The 17,740-nt window shown below is 44.2% G+C and overlaps 1 protein-coding gene across 2 annotated transcripts in view; it reads left to right on the top strand.

Annotated features, from left to right (window-relative positions):
• The window catches only part of tdp1 (tyrosyl-DNA phosphodiesterase 1), a 134,363-nt gene extending 119,232 nt beyond the window's left edge, over positions 1–15,131 (top strand). For both annotated transcript variants that reach the window (XM_043696957.1, XM_043696958.1), the window contains exons 15-16: positions 3,048–3,162; positions 14,889–15,131. In XM_043696957.1, coding sequence (XP_043552892.1) covers positions 3,048–3,162; positions 14,889–14,962 — 189 coding nt within the window. In that variant the 3' untranslated portion in view covers positions 14,963–15,131. The remainder of the gene's footprint in view (positions 1–3,047; positions 3,163–14,888) is intronic.
• Positions 15,132–17,740: the final 2,609 nt, after the last annotated feature.

Below are 17,740 nucleotides of genomic sequence, written 5' to 3'. Positions count from 1 at the left end.
GGCAAAAGCCCTTCATCAGGAATAAAGGCTTTTGCCCGAAACGTCGATTTCGTAGCTCCTCGGATGCTGCCTGAATTGCATGTTAAATTGCCAGTAGTGTTAGGTGAAGGGGTAAATGTAGGGGAATGGTTCTGGGTGGGTTGCTCTTTGGAGGGTCGGTGTGGACTTGTTGGGCCGAAGGGCCTGTTTCCACACTGTAAATAATCTAATCTAATCTAAAAAAAAAATTAGGGGCCCAAACTGCAGAAAATGCATGGTGACCATGCCCTCTGATCATTGACCAAGCCAACAACAAATCACTGTGGGCGTGTCTCACCTTACAGGTAACGACCTGGAAATAATCTTGACATCATGGGCTGTCGGTCTTTGGGAATGTTTGCCATTTTACAAAAGGGGAATGGAATATAAAAGCTGGGTAATCATATGAGTCATTGGTGAGACCGCATCTAGAGTCCTGTGTATAGTGTTAGTTTCTAAACTGAAAGAGAGATTGGACAAAGTTCACTCGATTAATTCCAGGAAAAGGCTTTGTTTAATGAGGGAATGTGGAGCAGTTTGACTCCATACCCATTGAGATTTAAAAGAATGAGTGGTCATCCGATTAACGCATATCAGACTTTGACAGCACCAGAGCTGAGAGGATGTTTCCTCTTGTGGGGGAGCCTAGAATCATGGGAAACTGTTTAAAAATTGTGATCAGGACCAGGAACTGAAAGTTCAGAGATATTCAATATTTAGGAAGGAACAGACAGAAAGGGAAAGGAGCTGGAGTTGCACCGATAATGGAAGATGTGATCAGTTTATAAAGGAAGATTTTAGATCGGAAGAACATTCAGAACCTGTTTGGTTGCAATTAAGAAACAGCAAGGGAATGCAGACACCAGTTGGAATTATTTATAGGCCACCAAAATGTAGTGGTAATGTGAGGCATGGTATAAGTCAGAAGGTGAGAAAAGTTTGTGGTATTTGCAACAATTTAATTTGCATATAGATTGGGTAAACCAATTGAATACTAAACCTATAGATGACAAGTTTCTGGAGTGTCTTGGGGATGGCTTTCTATAGCAGTACATTGAGCCACCTTAAGGACAGGCTATTTTGGGATCTAGTATTATGTAATTTAAAAAGCCTAATTGATAATATTATTGTAAAAGAGCCTTTTGGCTCCCAGATGATAGAATTTTACATTAGATTTGAAAGTGAGGTAGTTCAGTCTCAACCAAGGGTGTTTCATTTGACTCAGGGAAATTATGAAATCACGAGACACAAGTTGACTAAGCCAGATTGGGGAAAATACATTATAATACATGCAAGACTGTATGTAGGCAATGGACAGTATTTAAAGAACTGTTACATGGCTTACAGCAACTATATATTCCTTCATGGGTCAATGCTCAAAAAGGTCAGTTAACTGACTGACAAAGGAAGTTCACAATTGTTTAAGAATAAAAGAAAAGGTTCATAATGTGGCCAGAAATCTTAGTAAATCTGAGAATTGGGAAAATTTTAGAATACAGCAAAGGAGGACCAAGAAGCTGCTGAGGAATGTTTGGCCACGGGGCGGTGGGGTTGATTGGTGCCGGTGTCCCGGAGATATTTCTGAAGTGCTCTGGAAGTAGGCATCCTGTCTCCCCAGTGTTGAGGAAACCAGTTCAGTTATATTCTAAGTCTAGATTAGAGTGGTGCTGGAAAAGCACAGCAGGTCAGGCAGCATCAGAGGAGCAGGAAAATTGATGTTTCAGGCAGGAGCCCTTCATCAGGAATGAGGCTGGGAGCCTCGGGGTGGAGAGATAAATGGGAGGGGGTTGGGGCCGGGGAGAAGGAAGCTAAGAGTGCAAGAGGTGGGCATAAAGGTGATAAGTCGGAGATGCTGCCTCACAGTGCCAGAGACCCGGGTTCAATTCCCTCCTCAGGCGACTCTCTGTGTGGAGTTTGCACATTCTACCCGTATCTGCGTGGGTTTCTCCGGGTGCTCCGGTTTCCTCCCACAATCAAAGATGTGCAGGTCAGGTGAATTAGCCATGCTAAAATTGCCCATAGTGTTAGGTGAAGTGGTAAACGTAGGGGAATGGGCCTGGGTGGGTTGCTCTTTGGAGGGTCGGTGTGGACTTGTTGGGCCGAAGGGTCTGTTTCCACACTGTAAATAATCTAATCTAATCTAAACTAACACTGTGCCACAAGAAGGCCAATATGCTGTGACTTTAACTCCTAGCCTGGAAATGCTGATAGGTTCTTTCTGGAGCTATCATACATCTGAGCTTAAATATACCTAATTTCAAGTAACATCTTCAGGGTTTTATCCCAACACTTTTGGTTTGGGGCTGTACTAATTCCTTACTCTAATGTAGCCGAATTTTACTATACTTTCCCCTTCTAAGCAACACTGCCATCTCGATCCAAAAACTTCACAGAACAGCCCAACGTAAAACTAAGAAACAAATTCTCTCTGTCTCTAAACTATGGTTGTTTCACCTACATTTAGTCATTTCTAATGTACCTTAAAGCATAATGGTTACCTTGCTAAGTCATAAAATATCCAAGGTAAACAAAAACCCATTAGTGCTGTCAAAGTAGCTCTCTCAAACTGTTTTAAAATAAATCACCTTGGCTACAGAAATACTTCCAAGTCAATTATTAACTTCAGATACATAGGATACCCATATGTTGCTAACCCACCTCAAAATACATGATACTAAAAAGAAATATCAATCACATATCTATTATCACACCCTCAAATAAAAAATGCTATCCATTAAATCATTTTTATTCTTTCTTGGGTTCTGTCTGACCCGCTGAGTATTTTCCATCATATCCTTTGTGATTTTGGATTTTGTAACAATCGATGTAATTATTATCAGAACAACTTTATTCTTTTGTTCCCAGTTGTGACATTTATCTCCAGATGTGTGGAAAATGAATGATCAGAAATTCAAGGAACGGTTGGAATGTTTGCAAGGAAGGGCTAATGATGGTGACTGCATCTGTGGTGACATGGTATGTACATTGCTTGCTATCACCTGTCACATACTGTTTCTCTTGATCACCAGGGGATAGAAACCGGCCGATTTTCAGTATGCCAAGATCGATTACCAGACTGTAAGGTGTCAGGGATGTCATTCCCTGTCCCATATGACCTTCCTCCAGAACACTACGGCAGCAAAGGTAGGTGATAGACAGCTGTGGCTTCACTCTGTGTTCAAAATGTAGATCCTTTAAAGGGTCAAAAGAACAGCTCCAGAGTTGATTAAGAGTAGATGCTGAATATTGGACTTTGTAAAGGGCTCTTGTGACACAGTGGTAGGAGACCAGGGTTCAAGTCCCCCATTACTGTTGTGTCAGCTTTACTTTCTGTGCTGAAGCCCTGGAAGGGCCTTAGAGGTCTACGGCACTGAAAAAGGTCCTTTGACCCATCATAAAATGAATGCACAGCCTTCAGAGTTCCCACCTATCTCCAGCTCAATCTCTGTTAATGGCCAAAATCTTAGTGTAATTTCTTTTTGTTATTGAAAACGGAACGCAACCAGTGTTGACGATGAGCAATATCTTCACTCATTACTGTACAGAAAAATACAAAGTCTGTAATGGTCGAAAATCTTCAGTGTGATTTTAAATCTGTGTGCTGTCAGTTTATACACTATAGTTTGACTGCAAATCCTGCTAATATGCAGAGGAACAGAGGAAGTGAATTCATTAATAATGTATATTCAACTGATGCTAAACGTTTTTCACATCGCACCCCTTGGCCTAATTGATATTCAGCACAAAAAGAGGTTTTTAAGAGCTGTAATTTGCTGTTTCAATTATTCACGGCCAGAGCTTAATTTTTAAAAATATCTCTTTAGATATCTAAACTTCTAATAATTGCCTTATCTTCAACTCATCTTATTTTTGGTGCAGCTTATTTTATAAATGATTTTGAGCTTGCAGACAGCAGGCAGGTCTCCTCCGGTGATGCCTTACTGGCAGATCCCTGTATCCCTGTTTATGGTCTGGTCAGTCTGGACCTGGGTAACAAAGGTGAACATATATAATATCAGAGGGGAAGGGAAAAGACACAGAGGAAAGATCCAGGTCTCCTTCAAGCTAACACACCATGCTAACTCTGATCCTTTGTTCTAACCCTAATCCTGAAACTCCCTCCCTGATCACACTATGGGACACCTATGGCACATGGACTGCAGCATTGCAAGGAAGTGGCTTAACAAAACCTGTGAAGAGTACCTAGAGGTGGGCAGTAAATCCTTTGATATGTGGCTTAGTATTTACATTCATGAGTTTTGCATCAAAACAGATTAGTCAAGGAGAAGGCAAAGTCAAGAGCTGATTTCAGTCTTGGGCTTCTTCATAACATTGTTTATTGCATTTAACAACCAAATACTACAATACACGATATTCAGTCAGATTATAATTACTGTTATATTGTTTAAAGACTATTGTATGAATTCTATAAGCTTCTGCTCAGCTCTCTGTATGTTCCTCTCTCCTCTCTCTTTCTCTCTCTCGCCTGCCTTAACTCCACTATCCTATTTATGTCCAGTGAGGGGCAGCTCCATGATAACTTCAATATTACTCCAGGGTCTGAAATCCTTTGCACAACAATACATGCTTGCCTTGCCAACAGTACTCACATTCCACGAATAAATCAAAAACAACATGCCTTTCTGATCTCAAGGTGTCCCAAAGTATATTGCATTAACAGCACATTATCCTCTGCCATTTCCACAACCTATAATCAGACCCCACCATCAGAGATATATTTCCCTCCGATCTGTGTTCCACAGAAACGATTCCCTCCGTGACTCCCTCGTTAGGTTCACGACCCCACCAACCCACCCTCCACTCCCAGCATCTGTCCATGCTGCCAATAAGAGGTGTAATCCCTCTGCCCACACCTCCTCCCATCACCTCCATCCAAGGCCCCAAGGGATCCTTCCACATTCAGCAGAGATTTTCCAAACACCTCATCCACCGTGTCTGTTGCTCTCGATACGGTCTCCTCTACGTTGGAGAGTCAGGACGGCAGCTTGTGGAATATTTCAGGGAGCATCTCTGGGACACGCACACAAAACAACCCCACCACCCTGTAGCTGACCACTTCAACTCCCCCTCCCACTCCGCCAAGTACATGCAAGTTCTGGGCCTCCTCCACCGCCAAATCCTAGCCACCCGACGCCTGGAGGAAGAAAGCCTCATCTTCCGCCTTGGCACCTTCCAACTACACGGCAACGCCATCGACTTCACAGTTTCCTCATCTCCCCTCAGCCCCCACCTCATCCCAGACCCAACCCTCCACTGCCCTCTTGAACTGTCCTACCTGTCCACCTGACCTATCACCATCACTCCCTTCCACCTATCGCTTTCCCAGCTACCTCACCCCCATCCCACCCCACCATCCTATTTATCTCTCAGCCCCCTTCCCTCGCATATTCCTGATGAAGGGCCCGAAACGTCGATCCTCCTGCTCCTCTGATACTGCCTGACCTGCTGTGATTTTCCAGTGCTACACTTCTCGACTCTGACTCTCCAGCATCTGCAATCCTCGCTTTGCCAAAGTATTTTGCAGCCAAGTAAATCCCGTGTAAAGTGTAGCCGGTGTTTGTAATGCTAACTTGGGCACAGAGAGGTCCTACAAACAGCAGGGAGGTAATAGTCTAGGCACCATGTATTTCTTGTGATTTTGTTTGTGGAATAAACATTGACCAGGGGAGAACTCCAGAAAAATTCAGGAACACAGGGATATGGGCCAGGAGCAGGTAGGTGGGGCTAGTTCAGTTTGGGATTATTTTTGGCATGGACTGGTTGACCGAAGGGTCTGTTTCTATGCTGTATGACTCGGTGTATGGCGAAGGGCGAGTATGCAGAGGTAGGTTACAGATCATTCATAATCTCATTGACTGGAGTAAGAGGCTCAAAGAAATACGAGGCCTCTTCCTAGAACAGGATAATAGTTAAAACCTTCCTGCACCGATCCCTGTCACATTGTTTTGGTTATTTCAACTCTCCTAGTTCGGGTATCAGTAAGAGAGAGACGAGAGACTGGATCAGCCCATTTGGGTTTACCCAGTTGAGAACAAGTTTGGAGTCAAGATATGAAGCCTACTTAGTCTAGAAAACTTTGGGGTAGTTAATACTCAAGGAATCAATACACAAACCCCCCCCCAGGAGAGAAATCATAGGGACATTAGAATCGGTGTATTTTCAAAAGAAAGATCCTCAAATGGTTCTATTTCTTAGTTAGAAATATCTGGCACATGTGGGAAACATTGGCTGTTTGGCCAACAGTCTAGAATATTCCGATCGTCTGAGCAAAGTCTACTAGTTTTCCCAATGGCCGTGGGAAGGAAGTAGGTGCACAGGAATTGGAGATGGACAGGAGCATGGGGGCAGGGACCTTGGGGCCAGAGCAGGTCATGTGATGTGTCCTCCAGGTCAATGTCCAAACTAAGTCGGTGACTCTACAGCATTGACCTCTGCCCTCCTGCAGCTTAACCAAGTGCGCAACTTCTGTTTACAAACAGTACCTTTAGTCATCACACAGCTGTTAGCATTGCCCTTTTGATATTTCTCGGATCTGTTATTTAATCCACAGCACTTGTAACAAAAAAACAATATATCAAACAGCAATGATACGCTTTCATTTCCTTTGACATAATTGCATTTCTCATGTACATTCACTTGGATGTGAGTCTTCTTGGTTAGTGGTCATGTTTTAGCTTTCCCTATCTATGCCAGTGTGAGGAGAGCAACTTGCATTTATATAGCGCCTTCACAGCCAAGTACTTTTAGATGCGGAATCACTGTTAAAATATAGGGCACAAGTCAGCACAGCAAGATCCCACAAACAGCAATGTGACAATATTCCGATACATTCCCAGTGATCAAAAGCAGAATAATATGGATGCAGGGAATTTGAGATGAAAACAGAAAGTTCTGGAAACACTTGGCATGTTATGGTTGCATTGCTGGAGAGAAGCAAAGTTAATTTGACAGGCCTATGTAGAAGAGTGGAACTGTCAACAATAGATATAGTCAATTCATGGTTTTTAATCTGAGATTGATAGATTTTTTGTGAGGCAAAGATATTAAGGGATATGGAGTAGGGGGAATACACTATAGAGTTAGGTCACAGATGAACCATGATTTCAGGGTGCAACAGGATCAAGGGGCAGAATGGCCTCCTCCCATTCTTTTTTTCCCAGTCTTTCTTCACAAAATGATGCTTCCCATTCGTGAATGTGATATTATACCTTGTCTTATCATCTCAGCTGATGTTGCTACTGGATCCCAGGCTGAAATCTGACTCCATAGATTTTTTTTTAAACAGGTGGTCTTTCACTTAAACATTTCTGCAAGTTTGATTTTCACAATATTTATTACAGAAAAGAAATGAAATTATGATAGAACAAACCAAGCTATTTATGTTTAACATGATTGGAAGATTTTTACGTACACAGCAAAACAAAATCCTATCTATTCTTATTTATAGTATTCAGATACCAGAGAGAGAGAGAGAGAATTCCCTTCTCTGTCACATCTGTAAATTTGACTTAGCTGTTTCTTTCAATTCCCAATCTCGAGAGTTTGATAGCCTTTTCCTTGGTTACTCACACAACCAAGTTTAAATTTTCTTAGCTTCAACTAACCCCTTCAAGGTTTTAACCAAATATTTCTGATCTGGGATTTCAAACTAAAACCCTTACCCTGAGGTATCTATTTTCTAAGTGTTCTGAACTCCCTTCATCAGGAGAAACTGTTCTTACGTCTCACACTTACCAGGTCTTCTGTGAACTGAAATCTTGGGTGGTACGGTGGCTCAGTGGTTAATACATCTGCCTCTCAGTACTAAGGACCTGGGTTTGATTCTACCCTCGGGCAACAGTGTGGGGATTGCACATTCTCCCTGTGTCTGTGTGGGTTTCCTCCGGGTGCTCCGGTTTCCTCCCACAGGGAGTTGTGTTTTTTAAAAAAACTCTTGTGGCTATCGTTGGCAAGACGAGCATTTATTGCCTATCCCCAATTGCTGGGCTGGGCTGCAAACTTGTGTATCTTCTGACTGACGGAAGAGAGTATAGCCAGGGTGGGAGGGTTCTTTGATTATTGGCTGCTTTCCTAAGGCAGCAGGAAGTATAGATGAGGTTAGTAGATGGAAGGCTGGTTTATGTGATGGACTGGGCTATGTGCATGACTCTGTAGTGTTTTGCGGTCTTGGGGAGAGCAGTTGCCATACCATGCTGTGATATGTGCAGATTAGGTTCCTTTCTGTGGTGCATCTATGAAAATTGGTAAATGTCATTGTTGACATGCTGAATTTCCTTGGCCTCCTGAGGAATTAGAGGCATTGTTGTGCTTTCTTGACTTGTCAATGTGGATGGACCAGGACGGGCTTGATGGTGATCACTCCCAGGAACTTTCCTCTCTCAAACATCTCCACCTCTGCACGATTGATGCAGACTGGCATTCCCTCCACTCCACTTCCTGAACTCAATAACCAACTCCTTTTCCTGATGTTGATGGAAAGATTGTCTTTATGCCTTGCCGATGAGCACTCAATCTCTTTCCTGTACTGTCTCATTGTTGGAGATCTGACCTTCAGTGGTGGTGGTGTCAGCAAACTTGTAAATGGGGTTGGGTGGAATTTGGCTACACCGGCATGAGTGAATAAGTAGCATAGTAGGGAGCTGAGTGCACAACCTTATGGGGCTCTGATGTTGAGGATTATCATGGAGGAAGTGTTGTCACCTGTTCTATTGTGGTCTATGGGCAGGCAGTTGAGCCAGTTACAGAGGGGAGAGCCAAGACCAAGGTGTTGGAGTTTGGAAAGGGGTCTGTTTGGAGTTACGCTGTTGAAGGCGGAACTGTAGTCAATAAGTGGGAGCTTGATGTAGGTATCCTTGTTAACCAGATGTTTCAGGGATGAGTGTATGACCAGGGAGATGGTGTCTGCCTTGGACACTGTTGCACCAGTAGGCGAATCGCAAAGGATCAAGGCAGGCTGGGAGGCTGGAGTTAATGTGAGCCATGACTAACCTCTTGAAGTACTTCGTAGTTATGGAGGTCAGAGCTATGTGGTAATCATTGAGGCACGCTGCACGATTTTGCTTTGGCATTGGGATGATGATGGTTTCTTGAAGCAAGTGGGAACTTCAGATGATAATAAGGAGAGGTTAAAGATGTCTGCAAATACTCCCACCAGCTGGTCCATACAGGATCTGAATGCACGGCCAGAGACTCCATCCGGGCCAGTTGCTTTCCATGAGTTCACTCTCAGGTAGGCTGGTTCTAAGGTCTGCAGCAGTGACTGTGGGTCCAGGTGCACCCGATAGGGTGGGATAGGTGACATTGTTTCACTGACCTTCTAATCAAAGTGAGCATAGTATGCATTGAGCTTATCGGGGAGGGGTGGACTGTTGCAAAGTTGCTTTGTAGCCTGTTACATCATTTAAGCTTTGTCACAAACAACGGGTGGCTGTGTGGTTGGTTTGGGTCTCAAGCTTAGTTTGGTATGCCACTTGGAGTCTCTGATGGCCTTACGAAGGTCGTACATAGATTTCCTGTATAGGTCAGGATTGCCTGACTTGAACGCCTCAGAACTGGACTGCAGTAGTGAGTGGGTCACCCATGGTTTCCGGTTGGGGAACACTTGGATTAACTTCTTCAGCACGCAGTCCACTACACACTTACTGATGAAATCTGTGACTGTGCTGGCATACTCGGTTCTTGAATATTGACCAGCCCACCGACTCGTAAGCACTCCCAAAGAAGCCCTTCAGTTTCCTCAGACCAACACTGCACTATTTTCTATACCGGATCCTCGCACTTCAATTTCTGCCTGTCAGCCAGGAGAAGCACAACAGAATTGGGATCTGATTTTCCAAAATGCAGCCGGGAGATGGAATGGTAGGCATTTTTGATGGTTGTGTAGCAATGGGCAAGGATGTTTGGACCTCTGGTGGGACAGGAGATGAGTTGATGATATTTTGATAGGACAGTCTTGAGTTTGGCCTGGTTGAAGTTACTGGTTCTGATGAGCCATGGGGAGAAGGTGCCAATGTTAGACTGGGGTGGACAAAGTTAAAAAGTCACACAACACCAGGTGGTAGTCCAACAGGTTTATTTGAAGTACTAGATTTCGGAGCTTTCATCAGTTACCTGCTGAAGAAAGCTAGTGCTTCCAAATAAACCTGTTGGACTATAACCTGGTGTTGTGAGATTTTTAACATGGTTATGATGAACAAGACCTCCGGGTATTCTGTCTCAAGAGTCATTGTAGCGTTGTATACGTTGTCAAGTGCACGCTTTACTTTCACAGGGAATGGGACATAGATCGCTGACAGGATAGCGGAGGTGAACTCGAGAGGCAGATAGTAGGGACGGCACTTTACTGTGTGATTGATTGTACATTTTAATACCTTTTACCCATATCATCACTGTGCCGCTGGTAATCGGAAATCTATAAATCTCCACTTCAAACATACTCAAAGATTGAGCTTCGAAGGCAGAAACTTTCAAAGGTCCACTGCCCTCTGAGTTAAAAACAATCTTCACTGCTGGCCAACTTGTTTTGCCAATTATTTTAAATTTTATTCAGCTATTTTCTGATCCTCCACCTTCCTGCTAGTGGAAGCGTTATCTAACTCCTGTCTAAGCCTCAAGCATTTTACACAATGCTCAGTGTCAGACCGAAAAGGATTTAACTTAAACTGTAACTGTGTCGGCAACGAACAATTTATTGTGTCTGGACTAATGCTTCAGATTTTTGTCACACTCTGACATCGAGAGAAAGATTCCATTAATTTCCCACTGCCTTGTATCAAACTGAAATATTAAACGGATTTATCAAAGGAATAGGTTTTGTAAACTGCAGCAATATGTTGACTTTATCTGTGTGGATTCAGAAAAAGGCACAAAAGAAGGGTTAAACAGTTTAACCATAGCTCGGCTTTCTTTGAATGTTTTGTTACTTTTATATCATTCATTTTCAAGTCACTGTTCTCAGTAGTTCCATGACATTTTAATCCCTGTCCTTTCACCTGCTCTCTCACCACCCAAGGCTCCAAAACTCTTAAGAACAAAGAACAATACAGGACAGGAATAGGCCCTTCGGCCCTCCAAGCCTGTGCTGACGCATTTTGCCCTTCCATACTAAAACTGTCCTCCCTTACAGGATCCGTATCCCTCTATTCCCCTCCTATTCATGTATTTGTCCAGGTGCTGCTGTTGTCTGCTTCCATCATCACCTCTGGCAGCATGTTCCAGGCTCTCAGCACCCTTTGTGTGGAAAAACTTGCCTTGCAAATCTCTTTAAAGCTTCCCCCCCCCCAACCCCCACCCCACCTTGACCACTCCCCTATTAATTGACCACTCCACCCTGGGAAAAGGCCTCATGCTTTCCACTCTATCCATCTTGTAAACTTCTATCATGTCACCCCTCAACCTCCCGCATTCCAGTGAAAACGAACCCAGTCTATCCAACCTTTCTTCATCACTAAGATCCTCCATACCAGACAACATCCTGGTCAACCTCTTCTGTGGCCTGTCCAAAGCATCCACATGATGGCCAGAACTGTACACAATATTCCAACTGAAACAGAGATTTCGAACTGAATTTGAATTTGCTTTATTGTCACGTGTACTCACTTGAGTACAGTGAAAAGTTCACAAGTTGCCATTTACGGCACCATCTCAGGTACAAAGGTACCTAGGTACAGATTCTTGAATACAAGTTCCCATGAGAAAATACATTAGAAAAATAGCAAAATACATAGTTCAGAATAACTGTGCTTTCACTGTAACCGTATTTAACAGTATAAAAGCAAAACACTGTTGATGCTGGGAATCTGAAACCAATTCAGGAAGTGCTGGAGAAACTTAATGGATCTGGCAGCATCTGTGGAGAGGGAACCTGAGTTAATACTTCACATCCAGCCTGACTCTTCTTTAGAATCCACACAGATAAAGACTTAACTCATATGAGACTCGAAGTGCTAATTCTGTTTCTCTCTGTCAGACATGACAAGTATTTCCAACACTGTAGTATTTTGGGTCTCCAGCATCAGCAGCAATTTGCTCCTGTAATAATTAGCACATCAATCCCAATCTAACTCAGTTTGTTTGGAGGACAGCTGCCAAAGCCCACCTTCATTGGGTTCTTAGATCTTCAGCCATTGACATTGCAACAAAACTCTGTGGGACTGAGGCTAGTTCTTCAAACTGTACCCAGTGAGACTGAATGATATCAAGTGGAATAGAATGAGGTCAACGAGTGTTAATGTCAGTGACAATAAAACGGGCGGCACGCTGGCACAGTGGTTAGCGCTGCTACCTCACAGCACCAGGGACCCAGGTTCAATTCCAGCCTCAGGCGACTCTCTGTGTGGAGTTTGCACATTCTCCCCGCGTCTGCGTGGGTTTTCTCCGGGTGCTCCGGTTTCCTCCCACAATCCAAAAATGTGCAAGATTGGCCATGCTAAATTGCTCATAGTGTTAGGTGCATTAGTCAGGGGAAATGTAGAGAAATAAGGAAATGGGTCTGGTGGGCTACTGTTCGGAGGGTCGTAGTGAACTTGCTGGGCTGAAGGGCCTGTTTCCACACTGTAGGGATTCTAAGTTCAAGACACCAGCAGCTTGTACTTATGTAAAATCATAGATAGAATAGAAATATACAGCTAAATGAAGGCCATTCTGCCCAATGTGCCTGGGTTAGCTCAGTTAAAAGACCAGCTGTCCAACCGTCCACATTCCGTCCATAGCCCTGTGCATTCCTATGTCCCAAAATGCAGCATCTTTAATGTAGTGAAATATTTCAAAGCTCTCCTGTTATCCGCCAATATTTGGCCATTTTACAAGGCATTGGGTCAGTTGGTCAAAATGCTTGGACAATAGAGTTTGGATCATCATCTGACCTTAAAGGAGAGAGAGAAGTTTCCTGACCGTGTGTGGGCCATTCAGCCCCTCATGTCTATGGAGTTAGTGTGAGAATGTAGAGTTAAGGTAGAAACTAGTAACTAGAAATCTGTAAGACCCTTTCTTGGACTTAGTGACAGCCGTCTGTGGCATAGAATTCCAAAACACTCACCACCTTCTGAGTGAAGATCCTCCTCATTTCAGTCCAAAATATTCTTTTATTCTGAGACTGTTCCCTGAGTTCATGACCCTGCAGTCAGGGGGAAACATCCTGCCTGAGGATTGAGATACCGTTGTTTCCTTGACCATCCGTTCCTGGAGAACAGCAGCCTCCCTCGATAACTGTTTGTAGTTGTCTGGTAGTTTCCTACTCCACTTCTCAGTTTGTGAGTTCCATCAAATCTTTGCTTGCAGATTGATTTAATATTGGGAACTGTCGTGAAGTGTGCACTGTCATCCCCTTTCTTGGCTCTAGATCCTGTCTAAAAATACATTGTTTTTGTTTGTTGAAAGGTACCAAAATAGGTTAGTGAGTGTGGGTGGGAATGGTCAACTTGCAGTAGACAAGAGCACTTACAAATGTGCCTTTGAGAAAGATGCTCTTCTTCCACCTTCATTGGATTATATTCTAATTCTCATAGCAACAGATCATTGAAATTTACCAATTAGTTTGTTCAGATACCATTTCCACCCACAGTAAGAGAGGCTGTTCATTTCAGTGGAACTTGATTATTTTCGTGCAGCTTGCTTGGCTCTGCCACTTCACTGGGCAAACAGCTTCAATCTTTTCCGTTTAAATGTTATTTCTGAGTTTTGGGTTCATCACCTCCAGAGAAACTAGACCCCGGCCCATTTCACACTTCCCTCCATGTTGGCTCCAAGCCCTTACCAAGTGAGAGCTTAGCACTGAGAAATGACTTGCATTTATATAGCTGAAACTTTATTGCTGGAACAGCACAGCAGGTCAGGCAGCATCTAGGGAACAGAAGATTCGACGTTTCGGGCACATGCCCTTCTCATTCCTGAAGAAGGGCATGTGCCCGAAACGTCGAATCTTCTGTTCCCTAGATGCTGCCTGACCTGCTGTGCTGTTCCAGCAATAAAGTTTCAGCTTTGATCTCCAGCGTCTGCAGACCTCACTTTCTCCTTGCATTTATATAGCCCCATGCTGCAAGGTTCTTTACAGCGAGTTAGCTACTTCTGGACGTGCAGTCAGCGTTGTAAGGGAAATGCAGCAGCCAGTTTGTTCAGGTCAAGATCCCACAAAAAAGCAGTGATTTAAATTATTGGTCTTCCTTCCAGTTATGCTGCTGAGGGATGAAGATCAGGCAAAAGTGAGGACTGCAGATGCTGGAAATCAGAGTCTAGATTAGAGAGGTGCTGGAGAGTGCTCCTCGGATGCTGCCTGACCTGCTGTGCTTTTCCAGCACCACTCTAATCCAATCTAATCTAATCAGGCCACCAGGGAGCGCTCCTGTGCTCTTCTTTCAAAATGCTGTCACAGGATCACTTAGATCCACCAGTGCTTTCTGAAAGGTCAAATGGGCTTCTTAGTCCTGGATGATATTGAGCTGCTTGAGTGTTGTTGGAGTCATACCCATTCCACTCCTGACTTATGCCTTGTCGATGGTGGACGGGCTTTGGGGGGGAGTCAGGGGGTGAATTATTCTCTGTAGGATTCCAAGCCTCTGACCTGCTTTTGGAGCCAAAGTGTTTACGTGCCTCGTCCAGTTGAGTTTCTGGTCAGTGATAACCCTCAGGACGTGTTTGTTATGCCCTTTAGGGAGGGGAGTCTGGTGTCTGTAGCTAATCTGGCCCACACATGATTCCACACCCACTGCAAAGTATCTGACTCTTAACTGCTCTCGAAGACAATCAGAGAGTAACAGATAGAAACTTTTCACCTGTACAAAGGTCTCTTTGTGAGGTCGCGTACATCAGTTGTTACTGCAGTCGGTCACTTCTGTCTCCTCTCTCTCTTGTAGATCGGCCATGGATCTGGAACATCCCATACCTACATGCCCCTGACACCTACGGAAACGTCTGGGCCCCCTCCTAACTCCTGGCCTTTTGCTGCCACACTTATGAGTTGTTTCCCACAGGGAAGGACTGATGAGCCGCATTTTGAAATCAAGCTTGCTGATCATATGCCAATTTGCTGGGTGCTTCAGCATTTGGTCTTTCCAATATGGATCGTACATTGTTTTTTGCAGAATAAAGTTTTTGAATTAACCTCGTTCTTCTCAGCTTCAGTCTTCTTTCCTTGCCCAAACCTTCCTGACCTTATGTCGCTGGCAGTGTGTTTCCTTTGGAAGAGAATCTTTTATCTTTCAGGCTAGTGGGAAAACATTGTGCTCCTCAACGTGAGGGTGGGTTGTTGTCACAAATTCGAGTTGTGTCTGGGTCTCAACATCAGGCAGGTTCCCATCTGTTTGACGAACAATGCAAGACAGAGTTGTGGTATGTGGCGATTGGAGGTTCCTTGGTCATAGCTGAGAAAAAGAGGGAGATAGTCAGCAAGCACAGGGCTGAATGGAACACAGTCTGTGTTAAAGACAAGGAACGCAGAAATTTGGATGAAAACTGAAGGTCTCCTGTACACTGGGGAAATGAAGCATAGATTGGGTGCCACTTCTCAGAACACCTATGTACTGTCTGCAAAAAAGACCCTGAATGCTGCTGCCTGCCCCTTCAGCCTGTCCCCTGGTCAACCTCTCTATCTCAGGCTTGCTGTAATGCTCCAGCGCGAGCTGGAAGAACAACACCTCATTTTCTGCTTGTGGACCCTACAGCCTTCTGACTCAATATCAAGTCTGATAACTTTAGGACTTGAACTCTCTCGTGCCTTACCCCAACCCCCACATACCAGATCTTGTCACCACACTGTCTACTATCTCTCACACCCCATTGTTAGCCATTAACAGTGTCCATTCACCCTGCTGGCCAGATTATTATCCACTCCTTTGTCTGTCTGACTGTTCTTCTCTCTCTGATCTCTATTCCCACCTATCGTTTACTCCTTACCCCATTCTCCCACCCTACCTTCTGCATATAAACTGACATTTTCCCAGCTATCATCAGTTCTGAGGACGAGTCACTCGGCCTGAAACGTTAACTCTGATTTCTCTCCACAGATGCTGCCAGACCTGCTGAGCTTTTCCAGCAATTTCGGTTCTTGTTTCTGAAATTTCGATGAAATGCAGCTTTATATAGGGTGCAACGTGGGCGGGTGGGGAAACTCTGTGTTTGAATCGAGAGGGCAGACAGGGTCTCTTTGTGTCTCCAGAGAGCCAGCACCTCTGACAGTGCAGCACTCCCTCGGTACTGCATTAGTGCATCAGGTAGGGTTTCTGTTGCTGGAGCAGGACGTGAACCCACAAACCTCTGACCCAGAGCTCCATGTACTGAACTAATATACAGTCACATACAGGTGCAGACTGGCCAGAGGAACATGCAGGTCTGTGCAGGCTGAAGATGTTAAATACTTTCCAATCCCTTTGCCCTCAAAAGGTGTCTTCACGGCAGAACAGTTAAAATGCTGAAGGGAGGGAGCTTGGAGATCACAAAGAGTTATGCATACGGAATAATTAATTTTTGAGTTAGAACAAGACCCGCCAACACTCAGTGGAAAGTGGGTGTACAAGATGCACTGGAGAAATTCACCAAAGGTGCTCAGACAGCACCTTCCCAACCCACAACCACTCCCATCTAGAAGGACAAGGGCAGCAGAACAAGGGGCCCGTGCAGTCATTTGGGCTCTGCTGACGCCTCAGCTAAAAATGTAATCGTACAGACCTGTAAATAGGAATGATTACTCTGTTTTCGGTATGCAAACAAATGGAATGTTTACATATGTATGGCATGTCCAGTTGTACAGATCATCAAAGTATTTTATGAATAAAGTATATTTTTGAAATAAAAAAAACAAGGGCAGCAGACACATGGGAACACTGCTCACCTGCAAGTTCCCCTCCAAGCCACTCACCGTCCTCCTGACTTGGAAATATATCACTATTCCTTTACTGTTGTTAGATCCTGCCTGTTCCTCCTGAAGGACATTGAGTGTACCTACAGCACATGGACTGCAGTGGGTCAAAGGGAGATTAAGACCTCGAGAGTAACTAGGGGTTTACAGATCAAAGAGAGAGAAGAACAGTCAGACAGACAAAGTGGATAATAATCTGGCTAGTAGGGTGAATGGGAACTGTTAGTGGCTAACAATGGGGTGTGAGAGATAGCAGACAGTGTGGCTTCTGTCAGTGATGACGAAATCCCGAGGATTAGTCAAATTGTATTAACTTGTACATCCAGCGAAGCTGCTGAACTATGGTAAGCCTTTTTGATGCCTATCACCAGCTGGAAACCCTACCAACAGCAGACACCAAGAAAAATGCTTGCCAGACTTATACCTAGCAACCAGTTTGTGTTTCACTTATCTCACCCTCTCATTCTATACAACCTCCTTTTACATTTTAACTGGCTCTTTAAATCATTGCCGGTAACTGAAGTCACTTATTGGTTTTACCTCACAACCCTCTGTGTTGTTCACCCCTTTACCTCACCAGGGACATCATTTCTGACTGAAACACAAGCAGCAATTTTTTACCAAGAAGCTGCGAGGCCTCAACAGTGAGTCGGAGTTGAGGAGAGAAGAGGGGTAGCATATACCCATCCAGATGTCTTTTAAATGTTGTAATTGTACCAGCCTCCACCACTTCCTCTGGCAGCTCATTCCATATACATACCACCCTCTGCATGAAAAAGTTTGCCCCTCAGGTCCCTTTATATCTTTCCCCTCTCACCTTGAACCTATGCCCTCTAATTTTGGTCTCCCCTA

This window comes from Chiloscyllium plagiosum, chromosome 10 (genome assembly GCF_004010195.1).
Source record: "Chiloscyllium plagiosum isolate BGI_BamShark_2017 chromosome 10, ASM401019v2, whole genome shotgun sequence".
In the NCBI taxonomy this organism is placed as follows: domain Eukaryota; kingdom Metazoa; phylum Chordata; class Chondrichthyes; order Orectolobiformes; family Hemiscylliidae; genus Chiloscyllium; species Chiloscyllium plagiosum.
This window is presented reverse-complemented; position numbering and strand designations above follow the sequence as displayed.